This window comes from Acartia tonsa, chromosome 14, assembly GCF_053477335.1.
Source record: "Acartia tonsa isolate MP-2025a chromosome 14, ASM5347733v1, whole genome shotgun sequence".
NCBI lineage: Eukaryota > Metazoa > Arthropoda > Copepoda > Calanoida > Acartiidae > Acartia > Acartia tonsa.
Window position 1 is genome coordinate 41,471,437 of NC_137273.1, and position 16,048 is coordinate 41,487,484.

General features: G+C 31.9%; 2 protein-coding genes across 3 annotated transcripts in view; both read right to left on the bottom strand.

Annotated features, from left to right (window-relative positions):
* LOC145305885 (protein FAM221B-like) overlaps window positions 1–16,048 on the bottom strand; it is a 519,245-nt gene that overhangs the window by 251,445 nt on the left and 251,752 nt on the right. The gene's annotated exons all lie outside the window — the stretch shown is intronic.
* The window catches only part of LOC145305990 (uncharacterized), a 48,603-nt gene that overhangs the window by 32,268 nt on the left and 287 nt on the right, over window positions 1–16,048 (bottom strand). Inside the window, exons 2-3 of the mRNA XM_080147906.1 lie at window positions 4,645–4,755; window positions 870–963 (exon numbers count right to left, since the gene is read on the bottom strand). Coding sequence (XP_080004032.1) covers window positions 870–963; window positions 4,645–4,755 — 205 coding nt within the window. The remainder of the gene's footprint in view (window positions 1–869; window positions 964–4,644; window positions 4,756–16,048) is intronic.

Genomic DNA, 16,048 nt, shown 5'->3' on the forward strand with positions numbered 1-16,048 from the left:
TAATTTCTATGTTGCGTTGAAGTCTCTAAAGATATTTTGTAATTTCTCTTGGGAAGGCGGGAGTACTCTCCCCCAAAATAGTAATAAACCTTCCCAGGACCTATGAAAAGCTACCCTTTTAAGGAGAACCCGAACGGTTCAGCGGTTAGCGAGATCCTTTGGTACAAACATACACACAAACACACAGACAAATAAACAGACAAACAAACATCCTGTTACTTTATTATCAGGATATGACAAATACACTAAATGTTAAAGGATGAGTTGAATCCTTACACAAAAGTAACAGGTTATATTGGTGTCTGTGTGTATCAAAGGATCACGATAACCAATATAATCCAATATGGTTATTTTTACAATGTACGAAAGGAATATTTTAATTGTACGACAGTAATCCTGGTAAGTTAAAGTTAAGTGAAAAAGCAAAAATTTTTAGGAGTAAAGAATGTTCTGCAATTTCTTGAGCATTCAGCATGAGGGGCAGATAGTTTTATGGAATGTTTTTCTATAATTGATTTATTATATCCTTGATCTTACACCAGATTATAATGTACTCTAATAAAGTGAAATTTTAGCTGGCTAATTCAACCATCCACCCTCTTTATCCCACCCCTCCTATTGGAAGAACAAACTGACCTATAAATTATATCTATGTATAAACCTATAAAATACACAACCGTTTTTTTTCCCTGTCATAATATATCCATGCAAAAGTTAAATAAATGTTATGTTATATATGATATATTCTATTTATATCCATTACATACTTATCCATTTATTTCTACACCCTACCCTCAAATGCTGGTCTATGCCTGATGTGCCTACAGAATATGAAGTCACTTTTCTAATTTTAAAAGTCTATGAATATTCCTTTGTTGAACACGAGGGTAGGGATTCTTTCTTGGCTGAAATCCACCATCTTGGAACTGGGAAAAACTGGATGCTGGCTTCCTTGTTTGAAATCTAAATAGATAGATAGATAGATAGATAGATAGATAGATAGATAGATAGATAGATAGATAGATAGATAGATAGATAGATAGATAGATAGATAGATAGATAGAGAGAAAGAAAGAAAGATAGATAGATATATAGATAGATAGATAGATAGATAGATAGATAGATAGATAGATAGATAGATAGATAGATGGACAGATAGATAGATAGATAGATAGATAGATAGATAGATAGATAGATAGATAGATAGATAGATAGAAAGATAGATAGAAAGATAGATAGATAGATAGATAGATAGATAGATAGATAGATAGATAGATAGATAGATAGATAGATACATAGATAGATAGATAGATAGATAGATAGATAGATAGATAGATAGATAGATAGATAGATAGATAGATAGATGGATATATGGATAGATAGCTAGATAAACAGATATATATATAGATAGATAGATAGATAGATGGATACAGGCCTCCTTGTTTGCAATCCAAATAGATAAATCAGAGAGGGAGAGGACTTTAGAATGAAAATTACACTAGTACCCAAAGTTTTATAATCACATATTTGTGGGCTCAAATTCTTCCATTGAATTGTTTGGTTATTTTTTTTTTGAAGGTGCCTCTCTAAGTTTGATTTGTATGTAAGTCTGCTCTTCCTTCTGTATGTCTGTTAAAGTTATATTTATTTCTTTCTTTCTATAATTTAGACAAATAAAAATAATCATATAATAGCCAAAGATATACAATAGCTTTAAATATAAAAACCTGCATTATGCATTAACTATTTAACCCTTTACAGTCGGGCCCCTTGCCGCACCTTAATCGGTCGGGGGGGGGGGGGGCGTTCAACGCCCCCCCTAATTATCTCAGTTCCTATTAGAGCTAGAGGGCTAATTTTTTTTGTGCAAGTCCCCTGTTTGATAATGAATTTCCGACCTTTTATAAGTCTAAGTCAATTTTCGCTTCCTTCACCCTTTTATTTAACAACCTTTGTTTTTAGGTCTTTTTTTATTTAAAAATTTCAAACGGCTGTAATTTTCTTATTTTTGAAGCTAGAAGAAAAATTTTTTCCCAGAAAATGTTTATTTTTATGTAAATTTTACATTAGAAATATCAAAATATAAATTTCAGCGGCCGCAGCTGTACTTGGCAGCTGCCAGCCGCCGCAGTCGGCGGTCGGCGGGAAAACGGCGGCGGATCTTCATGAAATTTTGATACGTTATGTAGACATGTAAGAAAAGCTTAAGTTTAAAATTTGAAGTCTCTAAGTCAAAAATTGCGGCCACAGGAGCCTTTTAAAGATTTCTGGAGACCTGGAGGATCAGGACCTGCAGGATCATACCTGGAACCTGAAAGTGACTTGAACACCTGTATTTCATATAAGGATGTACTACTAGAGGATTTTTTAGTGTTTTGGTATGATAAAATGCTTTGTTTTAGTCAAAAAAATATTTTTGCTCTTTACCTGAATGACCCTGCCAGGTTTGCTGGCATCCTGTGCCCGCCAGGATGGAGATATTCAAAAAATTCCAACTCTCAGTTGTGTGTCATACCCATACTTAAAAAGTCAAGCAGTTTGGGCTCTTTATCTTTCACACACAGAAAATGAGATAGAAAAAACCGGATGGGGGGGCGTTCAACGCCCCCCCCCCCCCGACCGTTAAGGGTTAAATATATAAATAACATATACATATAAGGAAAAAAAAAATATTTTGATAAATCCTTTAAAAAGGTAATTATTAGAATAAAGAAAAGGAAATATTTATATGTAAATAATTTGACTCTAAAAATATATAAATAAACAATGATGAAAATAACCAAAGAAGAGCTAAAATAAAAAAGAAATAAATTTTATTTTTTTAAAAATCACAAAAGTTTTAGACATCCATCTATAATTACAGCTGATTATATTAGTAAATTCAATTAAATTCTAAAAGTAGCATGAAAGATAATTAAATAAAAAGAAAAAAACACTTTTAGAGATGCATATCATCAAAAAATGCACTTCCCTCAAACATATAAATGCAAAAAAATCCGTCAAATTGTCAGTCCATGAAAATATGTATGTTACAACAAAACGAAATAAAAAAAAATTTAAAAAAACTTATAATTTTGTTAAAAGAATTGTAGCAACAACTAATATTGTTCCTTTTTTATTATAGAGAACTGTTAAGAATTTTCCAGTATGGCTTTGATATCGACTATAGACAATTTTCCATGAATAATAAAATAAAAGTCTTGATGTCAATAATAGTTTAATTTGCTCGGGATTTAATCTTATAATTTTTCATTTTACTATCCGCAGAAAACTGTCGATAACAGGATGCTACAAATAATTAAAACAGTAAAAAAAATGTTTACGAAAAAATTTCGGCAGGTAATGCCAATAAATTAATTGATATGATATTTTTGTAACATAAATATTTCATTAATAACAGACCATTTATGTTTTAAATATAAGAGTAAAACAATAGAAGGGGAAGGGGTTAAATAAATGTATGTCCCATTCCCGAGGACCCTGTGACGACTTTCAATTGGGTCTTTGAAAATCAATCTATAGCGTCGGGGATATTAAAACAACCAAGTCGCTACAAAAGAGCAGAAAGCAATTCGCTAGCAGACAAATAAGGTCCACAACAGGGGGATCCAGGTATTTGTCTGGTTAAACATACTATACATTTATTTTTTGAATTTTTCAAATGTACAAACACACAAGAAATTCATGGTAACTTGTGGCTAATTTTTGTTTTTGTTGTTTTGTGTGAACAACAAATCTCGCATGAAATAATTTCACCCAGTCATGACATATTGTCGTGTTTGATAGACAGATATATAGATAAATATGATAAATATGGCCTATAGATAGATTTACAGAAGAAGGTAGGTATAGAAATAGTTAGGTCGAAACAAAGATAACCCTTCATGTATATGCATGGGTAGTTGTAAATATAGATAAATGTTTGAGATGCAGATAATAGAACAAATTTGTAAACAATAGCTCTATAGATAGTTAGATGCTGATAAGTTCTCAAATATAGAAAAAAAAAAAAAAAATAGGGAATTACAAAGATAGATAACACTATAGATAGGTAGCAGGTAGTACTATGCAGGGTGGAAGTTTATTTTTAAGCAATAATGGGTGTTTTGTTTATCATCATTGGGGATGTATATCAATTTATCGTCCATTGTCTTATCCCTAGTACATACTTGAATTTATCTGCTGATCCCTGGCTTCTTAGGTGCAGTGGTGGTAGGGCTTGTCCTTGTCCTTTTCAACTTGGTTAGATTGTTTATCATCATTGGGGTTGTATGTATATCAATTTATCGTCCATTGTCTTATCCCTAGTACTTACTTGAATTTCTCTGCTGATCCCTTGCTCCCTAGGTGTAGTGGTGGTAGGGCTTGTCCTTGTCCTTTTCAACTTTATCATGAATGGGTAAATTGTTTATCATCACTGGGGATCTATATCAATTTATCGTCCATTGTCTTATCCCTAGTACTTACTTGAATTTTACTTACTTGAATTTCTCAGCTGATCCCTGGCTTCTAAGGTGTAGTGGTGGCAGTGCTTGTCTTTGTCCTTTTCAACTTTATCATTTTAATCGATGAATGGTCATTTTGTTTATCTTTATTGGGGATGCATATCAATTTATCGTCCATTGTCTTATCCCTAGTACTTACTTGAATTTCTCTGCTGATCCCTGGTTTCTCAGGTGTAGTGGTGGTAGCGCTTGTCCTTGTCCCCTCACAACCTCCACACTGCTGGGGTCAAAGGTTCGAGACATGACAAACCTAAAAATTATAATGATTAAGTTTTACTACCCAATTATTATGTCGACTTATGATGTAAAATAGTGGCCATGGCTGACAAATGAAGCTTTACAAAAAAAATCAGCCATGTGAGGTAATATGAGGGATAATCTGTATTCAATATCTTTTTTCTCTCTTTCCCACTTCTTTTCTCATCCCTCAACTTTATGACGTCACATGGCTGATTTTTAAAGACACTTTGAAAAGCTTCGGGACAGGTCCTTTATTAAAAGTAACAGGTTGTTTGTTAGTCTATGTCTGTCTTTCTGTGTGTACCGAAGGATCTTGCTAACCTCTGAACCGATATGGTTCTCCTTTACAATGTAGCTACTCATAGGTCCTTAAAAGGTTTATAGCTATTTTTTGACAACTTACCCCCACCTCAATTGCAACTAGATGTCTCTAGAGGCGTAGAAGTTGGTATTTCATATAACAATACTTTAATGAAATTTTTGTACACTAAATATTAAAATGGTATCTCGACGTATTTATTTTCTAGTTATTTTTTATAAAATACATTTTAATTGAAACAAGGATGACAACATCCATAAAAGCGAAGCACTGAAACGTTAGGACAAACGGACATTAACACTTCTATAGTGTCTGAACTGAATAATCAGAATATAAAAGTATCGAAAGAGTCGAATCAAAAATGTAAGTAAATTTGTTGAAAAACTGCTTGATACAGGATAATGTTTTGGACACCCTTACATTTTTAGGACTTGATTATAGAGTTGCTTTGCATATAACATTATACTTTGTTGTCCCAGAAATCAACATACCAAAAATCAGATCAATCGGATGATTAGATCACATAAAATTTTTTTGTCAAAAAAGTAAAAAAATCAATATGTTTAAAATGGACGTACGGACATTCTTATTATGATTATAAAGTTTCTACGCTTTCTAAATCGTACCTAACTACCACAAGAATCACCATGCAAAGTTTGAAATCGATAGGACAATTATAACATGCCTAAATTAACAAAAAAAAGCTATCTGTTTGTGACGGACGGACGGGCGGACGTAAGGACGGACGGAACGACCCTAATTATAGAAAAGATTCGCTTTTAAAAATACTGTTTTATGAAGTTGCATCAATTAGTTATTTTAATCAAAACAACTTAACAGTTTATAATTTATGTTTTCAATTAATCTTATGTCTTAGTTAAATTTTTTCAAGTGTAAAAATTTTTCTAGTGTTCATTCGAATCCGGTGGATAGGAACCGGTTCTCATCCATGTGAAAAAACTATGTCTAGCATCGTATTATCGCTAGAAATAACTATTCCCGTATTGCTTCAAAACCGATTAATACTCGCTGGATTAGAACCGGTTCTCAGCCATACGGAATAATGATGTCGTATTATATCCAGTTTTCTACGAATACAAAAACTGGTTTTAATCTTATAATTGTATATTTTATATCCGCGGAAAGCTGTTTATAATGTTTATACGAGCGAAGAAATTTTTGACGATACAATATCTCCCTAACAAGAATTTTTATTGAAAATAACCTTTCATAGTTTATTAGTTTCAATATTAATATAATTTATATTTTGATATTAAACGTCACAATAATAGTTTTAATTATATGAATATTAATTTACATATAAGTTAATTTAATTGATAAATATATATAATTGCAGTCTAGCTACTCCACAATTCAATATGTCCATCTGTCCGTCAATCCGTTAATATACCATTTAAGCCTAGTGGAAACATGTTTTTCTCAGCAGCTATAAAAGTTAGATGACTTATTTTTTTAAATTAAGATTTCAAAGACAAAAGAACACCTACTCTTCAATCTGTGGTAGCGGCCGCGGTTTATCAGCCGCTTCCCAAGTTCGGGTATTACGGCAGTGTGAACAGACGTGGACAAGTATAATTATAGAGAAGCTGGGTTTCTCTATGTATCACCAAATAACAAACAGAATTTAATTGGGTGTTACTTTATTCAGAGTCTAAAGGTTACTGATTTATAATACAACAAATAGTCAATACACAGATTGGAATAATTAATACTAAATCAGAGGTTAAATATATATATACATACAATAAACAGAATAGGCAATAATTATCCCCCATCCCTGGAAAGGGGTGGGGAACCAAGCAAATCAGATTAACCACAATAGGCTTGTCAAAACTATAAATACATTTAATGCATGGGGGAGGGGTCAAGTGTACCCACCCCCCTACTCAAGGGAGGTCCCTCAGACCTCCTACAAGTCGGGAGCAGGGTTGCCATAAAACCATGGCCTAGGGTTGCCGAATACCACAAATCCACTTTAGCCGTTTGTCCGTCTTTTTACACCATGAATGATTTTTTTAGTTTAGATGATCTAGTTCTTTTTAGTGAACTGTTATAATTATAAGTTTGGCTTCTTTTTTATGTTGTCATCCTTGTTTTATTTAAGATTTAGATAAATCAATCATAATACGTATTTATCCAGGGAGGGAGGGAACATTGGGCTGTTTATTACACTAGTCCCCAAAATTTTATAATAACGTTATCTTATTTGTTAGATTAACAACTTTGGGGACTTTTTATTGCAATTTTGAGTGGTTGGTTATATAATTTGATTGTCTAAACGTTTTAACCACTAAATATAATCTACAGAAGGAGTAATTTTGTGTATCATCATTTGGGTTGTGCATCAATTTATTGGCCATTGTCTTATCCCTTTAGATCCCTGGTATTCACTACTAACAATATAAAATTAACTGTTATTTTTATATTTATAACAAATATAATTTAATAGATTTCTTACACATAATAAATCTCAATTTATAATGATATCAAATATGTAGATTATAGAATATTAAAATTGTGAAAATAACTTTTTAATGTCGATCGAAATAGTCTAAAACCATCCAAAAAGTAAGATTTAGAAATAAAATGGTTTGAAGTAAAAAAGAGGCATATGAGTAAGATTTAGAAATGAAATTGTTTAAAGTGAAAAAGAGACACACGGAAAACTTCCCTAAAATGGGAAAATTAAACGGTTCAGTGGTTACACTTTGTGATAACTGACAAACAAAAACCTTGCTACTTTAAAAATTAGATTAGTGACTGCGCCCCTAGTATCCAGTAAATCTGCATAAAATGGATAGGAAATAAAAAAAACAGCCTAAACCTTCCCAAGACTTAAATCTAAAAATATCACCCCAAAAATAGTTCAAAACATTCCTTGGGCCCATAAGAAGCTTCATTGAAAAGGAAAACCATATCAGTTCAACGGTTAGCTAGATCCTTTGGCACAGACAAAAAAAGCTTATTACTTCATAAAATAGGATAAATTATTTATTCAAAAATTGTACTAATTATACATGTGTCAAGTCAGAAATAATTACATGTTTTTTTTCATCTTAATTGCATTTTTTTACACAGAATGTTCATTAGTAATTGCAATTATTTTTTTTGTTTTCGTAGCGGAGTTACTCTAAAGTAAACTTGTAATTCTATCATATTAAGTAGTAAGATTTTTTTGTCTTTAGCGAAGGATCTCTCTCACTGGTGAACCGTTATGGACTTCCTTCACAGTAAGGTTTCTGGTTTTTTTTTTATATTAAGTCGAGTATAGTTTTTGGCTATTTTTCTGCCATTCCATATCGCTTCGAATATAGAGCCCCTAGATGATTAATATCCGCTGGATTAAAACCAGTTCCGAGCCATACTTAAATTCATGTATTTTTCCACGAAGTATAAAATAAAAATCATAAAAAGTTAATTTCAGTTGTATTGGCTCCTAGAACAAACAAAACTGGAATTAGTTCTATAATTTTTACTATCCGCGGAATGCTGTCATAATACGACGCGATAACGAATTTTTGTAATAAATATCCGTGTTGTATTAAATTAACAACATGTTTTTACTTTAGTTCACAACTACACAAGATTGATGGATGGATAGATGGTATTGGTTCTAATAACCGCAAATTTTTACTAGCTAATCCATATAATAAAGAAACAGGATGGCTCTGTCTGTCTGTACCGAAGGATCTCGCTAACTGCTTAATCGATATGGTTCTCCTGTACAGGGTAGCTTTTCCTGTGGAAGGTTAATAGCTATTTTAGGGATTATACAACCACCCTCCCAAGAGAAATCACAATTTGAGGAAAATCACCCCCCCCCTTCGAAATTTTTTTTGAAAAAATTGTCTTCAAACCTTCCAGTGCCCCTAAAGGACTCTAGTGGGCGTACCTGCTAGTTATACATATTATACATAATTATAACTATTAGCTTTGTCTTTAACACTATGACAGGAAGTGTAGAAAAATAGCCTAAAACCATCTCAAGTAAAAAATGGTACAGCTTTAAACAAACCTTTGCCATTTGTGAAGCTTTCATAAAACAAAAAAAACAAATCGGTTCAGGGGTTAGAGATTTTAACGGACAAACAAAAAAGAATAGTCTTACTACATTATATATCATGAGCATCTCATCATTAAAACCTTATGTTTGATCTTTAAAAAAATGGTGGTAGCTAGGTTTTTTGTACGAAGAGCTCTATATAAGTCTCTGAATGGTTAAGAACAACTCTTAAATTTGACTGTCTTAAAGGAAACACTTTTGTATAGATTAATATGAAATCTCATGCTTTTCTCCGAGAGGCAAGGGACACTGAAAAGAAAATTACACTGGTACCCAAAGATTTACTTTACTGATTACTTTTATTGATTTTGAAACTAGCAGTGTCTAAACTTTTAAACCAATAATTCTAATCTAATTAATCATCACTGAGTATGTATACCATTTAATAGTACATTGTCTTATCCCTTTAGATCCCCTGGTTTTCTATTGTTTCATTTTTTTTTATAACTTTTGTACTGTCTATTTGTTTTAGAGCTGGTAATTTTTCAGAAATATTAAAAAGAAAGAAATATATGTAATTATATGTTTAACAAGGGAATTAGAATTCTGACCAGAGGCGTGTATAAGAGGGGGGGGGGGGTAAATTCAGCTCCCTGTCAAAATTAAGGGGGTGGAAACCCCCCCCCCCCCTAGGTGTCCAAACCCGTTCGTCCCCTTGACAAGGATAAATACCACACGAATGCACCCCCCCCCCCCAAAAAAAAAAATACAGCCCTGAATGGTGTCAGGGAAAAAAGTCGCAACCCCCTTAAACTATTTTTTTTGATTGGATGTCCATCGAATGGAGTGTATCCATCAACCCCACTGACACTCAAACACACCCCTCTTAATATCTATAATACACCCCCTTCGATTTTGGTGAGTATCAATATTTTAGTATGCGCTTCGCGCATCCCCCTGGTAAAATCCTCTGCACACCACTAATTTCGACGATTAATTCAACATTAAAACTTACTTCGAAATAAGATTAATCACGGCGATAATAAATTGTTACAATATTTGGCAGATAATCACTATATATGACTCTGTAAAGCTTTTTGATGTTTCTGTAATTTTAAAAGTATTGAAAGATAATATGTAAAACTAAAATCCTCTAAAAGATTCTAGCTTCTATCCTTTAGCTATAAAGAAACTGCAGAATCAACCCTAGTTATATGGCAGCTTAGAATTATTTAGCTCTTAATCTATATAGAAAAGCGAAGCTAGCTACTATATAATTGTAGTATCTCCGTCCGTTCGTTGAAAAAAATTAACTTGTATTAGTTTTTGAAAAATTTTTTTTTTATGTTGTTTAATGTATTTATATACTTTTACATATGAAATTTAGAATTTTTGTTATTGTTATTGTGTTAATTACATTTTAAATGCGAAAAATTCATAAAGAATACATTAATTGATTACCATATGTATTAGGGGATCCATAGTTTCGCTATGTTAAAATATAGAAACAGGACAATATAATGATAGTACAAAAGTTCTAAAACTAATAATTTTTGAAAACACTTCTCTTCATCAAAATTTTGTTTATTGTCCATTTTTGGCAGCAGTAAAATTGCTTTTTAATTATAGAACTCAAACATTATCTTTAAATATTCTATTTCAATTAGTCTGTTTTCTCTAGTTTACTAGGCCAAACTCCGTGGGTGCTCTAGTATGTATCTAGATCCGTTTCCGTACATTTGGTGACAGATGCCCAGTAGCCATAGAATGTACACAAGTATTACAGTATTATTAGGCTAAATATAATAAAACAAGGATGACAACATCCATAAAAGCGAAGCACTGAAACGGTAGGACAAACAAACATTAACACTTGTATAGTGTCTGAACTGAATAATCAGAATATAAAAGTATCGAAAGAGTCGAAGCAAAATTTAAGTAAATTTTTTGGAAAAATGCTTGATACAGGATAATGTTTATGGACATACTTACATTTTTAGGACTTGATTAAAGAGTTGATTCGCTTATACTATTGTTCTTTGTTGTCCCAGGAATCAATATACCAAATATCAGATCATTTGGATAATTAGATCACATAAAAATTTGTTGTTAAAAAAGTAGAAAAATCAACATGTTTAAAATGGACGTATGGACATTCTGGTAATGATTATAGAGTTGCTACGGTTTCTAAATCGTACCTAACTACTACAGGAATCATCATGCAAAATTTGAAATCGATAGGACAATTCTAACATGCCTAAATTAACGAATAAAAGCTATCTATCTCGGACGGACGGACGGACAGACCGACCCTAATTATAGAAAAGCTTCGCTTTTAAAAATACTGTTTGGATTTATATCAATCTTTTATTACTTTTGCGAAACCAAACCCTTTTAAAAATATTTGTTGTATTCAAGAAAAACCATGGTGTACAGAATACGAATTGTACAAAATTGGATCAGGAATTGCCCTGCCATCAGAAATTCGGATACCATGAAACGAGGGAGGAAAAATAATGCCAATTTATGTTTTTGCTAAACAACGAAATGTATTGACGAAATCTTTTAGTTGTTTTTCTAAACATAATTTGACTGAAACACAAGAGGGAGCAAGGGTTAAATAACTGTATCTCCACATCTCAACCACCTTGTGCAACTTTTCTATTGGGTCATTTAAAATCAACCAATGGTGTCGCTTATATTAACACAGCCAAGTAGCAGAAAATAATTTAGAAGCAGACGAAAGAGGTCTTTGAAAGATGAAGGGATGTAGTTGTCTGTATATTTATACATCTATACTATAGATCTGTTAAACATCCACTCTTTAGATCTTGTAATATATACATGAATAAATAAGCATGTAGTCATAATGTTAAAAGAAAGAAGTCGATAATATGTCAGCCCTGACCATACTTATATAATTCTAGATATCATATTAACATTATTTAGTCGACAAAAACCTAGCAGACCCTTTTATATCACGATAATTATCTGGAAGTTCTAACATTAAATGGCAAGTAATTTGTAGTAATAAAAAAAATAAGTAGTCTGTAGTTATAGTAGTCAATAAAAATTAATTTCTTTCCTACGACAGACGAACAAAGTTAGTTATAAATTAGCTTTGCTAGTAAAGGAAAACCATTTTGCTATATGTTAAACTAAGAGATGCGTCCCTAGCATCTAGGACGGTGTATTTGGAGGGGGAGGGGGGGTAAGGAAGTGCAGAAAAATAGATTTAGCCATACCAAGACCTAGATCTATAATAAAACAGCCAAAAACCATCCCAAACCTGAATGTGTAGCTTTCCAAAAGGGGATAATTTAATCGTTCAGTAGTTATGTAGATCTTAAGCTACAGACAAAAAAACTTACTACTTTATATCATAGTATATATATTAGATTCATTTAAAAAAACAGAAAATATAGACATTTATAAAACCCATGCTATTAGGATAATTATATTGTATGTGTATAATAATTAGAAAATTTAAGATACATTTATTAATTTGTAGAATCATTCGAGTATGTAAAAGAATTTTAATTAGTATTGTATATACTTATTCAAATTATATTGTTTGTATTGTCTTTCTTTACTCACAAAATTGACCCTTTCGATGTTGTTTATAGTGCCTATAAATAATGACGTCATTCTGGCCTACCAGCATTGGTCAATTAAAATGTATACTGGCCTGCCATTAATAATTTGGTCTGTGTATTTTATGACGTCATTTTTATAGGTACTATAAATAGTAAACAAAGTGAGACTCAACAAAACAGACAGACAAACGAACAATATTCTTTATAGGTGTTAGTACTTGATGAAAATTCGACTTAGATCTGCTTTAAGGACATTTGAGTAGGAACTTGCATTAACAATATACCTAATTTTCCTAGCAATCACCATTCCAAAAGATTATGTGATAATTATATCCTGCTAAAACTAAGGAAAAAGAATACAGTTTTACGCCATCTAAATTGTACCGAATTGCTACAAGAATCAACGTTTAAAATAGTTAAGAAGAACGGACACACGATAAATAAAGAAAAGCTTCACTTTTAACAATTTAAAAAGTGTGCATATCACGAAAATTTAACTAGCCTGGCGTCAGGGATCTTAAGGGATAAGACAATGGACGGGATAAATTGATATACATCCCCAATGCTGATAAACATATTCATACCTTCTGTAGTAAGTTTGAATACTACTAGTTTGGAACCAACCAATCAAAATTCAATAAAATTATACCTAAAGTTTTAAGTCAACGACTACGATATCGTGGTGATAAAACTTTGGGTACCAGTGTAATTTACAGGCCACTGTCCCCTCCCTCCCTCCCTGCCAGGCGTCAATTGTAAATTGTTATTTGTATTTCTTTCTACACGCAAACGGGAAAATGAAAAATTATCATGAAAAAAAAATTCTAGAACCACCATGTTAAAATAAATGGCATTCTGTTGATATTAGTGAGGAAAGAGACATTGGATTATAAATTATACTGGTACCCAAAGTTTTATAATAACGTTATATTATTATTTGGCTCAAAAACTTCGGGCATTTTTGCTGAATTTTAATTTGTTAGTTTCAAACTAGAAGTGTTCAAACTTTTAATCCAATGATTTTAATCTACAGAAGGGGTTAAATTGTTTATTATCATTGTGGTTTTACATGAAATAAACGTCTATTGTCTTATCCCTTAAGATCCCTGATTGATATACAGTTTCGATTGTTTTTATGTCGTTTATATAAATGGATATTTTATTACTTGGATCTTACACCAGATTTTCATGTTCTCTATTATAGTGAAACTTGCAGCGGGCTAAACTAACGATTCCCTCCTTTCACCCCCTTTACAACATCCCCTCCTCTCCTACTGGATAAACAAACTAACCAATAAACGAGTTCCATGTAAGCAAGCTAAATTGACGTAAATTTTTCCCCTATCATAATATCCAAGTATATTCTACATCTGTTACTATATGATATTGTAAGTCATTTCCATTTTATAGTTAGGATTCAATAAGAAGGCTGATCCAATCTTTTAAAACTGATTATTTTTTCTTAGGGAAGCATTTCCCTGCTCGCATGCAATCCTTCATTTCATTAGAGTTTAAATTCAAATTTCAAAGTAAAACACTTGGTTGGGGGATATAATGAAAAGTATAAAATAAAATAAAACAAGGAGGAATACGTCATTCAGTTTAGTGTTCCAACGTTTCAATTACTAATTGTAATTATAGAATGGGTAATTTTGTGTATCATCATTGGGGATGTACATAAATATATCGGCCATTGTCTTATTCCTTTAGATCCCTGGGTATAATTAGGAAAGAATTCTCAATTGTTTTTAGTGTGCCATTTTTTACGTTTTAGGTGGCACAGTTTTCATTTTTATACAGTAAAGTACAAAATCTAGTAATTATAAGTTTATAATCTACTTGCTACAAAAGATTAAGAGGGGGGGGGGGTATGGTTAATGGGGGAATTACCCACCTTAGATTTAAAGTAAAAATTAATAGGTTGTCCCCCCCACACTCATAAAATGTGCTCAAACCAGAAAATGAAGACGAAGAAAGTCACTCAAAAAATTCTGATGTCATAAAAATGAGGGATTGGGAGAGGAGGAGTGGGAAAGAAAATCCCTAAAAAAAAGAGATGGATAATTTCTCGTTATGACGTAACATGCTGATTTTTTGAGGGACTTTCTTCGTCTTCCAAAAAATCCTTTGGTTCAAAGCCTTTAGGTTTTCTTTCTACAAATAAGTTTTTTTTACATAGTTTAACTCCCCCTCCAAATGGAAAAAAAAGAAAAGTGCGACAGTCATACATGATTTCTTATAAAGTAGCTTTGCAACTAAAAATTGTGAAAGATACAAATTATATTTTAATGTGTCGTGTCTAGAACACAAAAGAAAAAAATCATAGAAAATTAAATCAAAATTTTACAACTAAGTGAAATAAAAAGCTTAATGTAAAATACTTTTTCACCTAACTGTAAATTTTAATACGTAAATACGTCAGTCCGTATTGTAACGGATAACTATATTGTTATTGCATGAGGATTACTCCAACAATTAAGTATGATTAAGAAAGAGTTTGTTTTTAAACATATTAAAAACCAATTACTTTCTTATTTCTACTGAATTTTTTAAATGATGATTACTTAGATGACAAGGCACACATGGCAATAAACGTTATTTTATATTATGTACATATAATAAAGCATGCTGCATTTTTAGCAATTTTAAGACAGGTTTTAGTGTTTAGATATCTGTGGCTCAATCTCCACAATGTATTTGATCATATTTAGTACAAAACAGGCGCAACTCATTACCATGCATAGTTAGGACTTCTAAGAAAAAGGTCGTGCAATTAAAGAGGGTTGATTGTCTATAGGGCGAATGAACGCTTAACACCGCAATTAAGACGCGGCGTATGTTTCAAGGTGCGTGGAGAGGTCTTAAACCCAAAGCGAATATAAGCCCCATAAATTTGTTGAGCTTTTATGGATATTGTCATCCTTATTATTTTCATTTTAAACGTAAATGATTATATCATTTTAATTTTCTACTTAAGAAAATCCTTTCTTGCGAATAAAGGTTATAAAGGTTTCAGAATTATGTAATTAAAGAAAGTTGATATAGAGCTTTTAGGTTTTTCCATGGGCGAATCCCTCTAATCACAAGGAATTTCTAACGAACACTAACTCGCTGTAGAGTGTCAGAACATCAATTTGTTAGTCTAAGCAATTTGCACACCAATTTGTTGCAAATTGCGTAAATACAGGATACAGTAAAAGTACATACTTTTAGGATTATAGAGATGCTTCGCTTATACTATTGTACCTTAAGTTATCCTAGAAATCATAACATAAAAATGAGATGAACAGTATAAAAGGTTAAAAACCAGCAAGATTTAAATGGACTTACGATATTACTGTTATCTAATAAAGAGTTAATACCC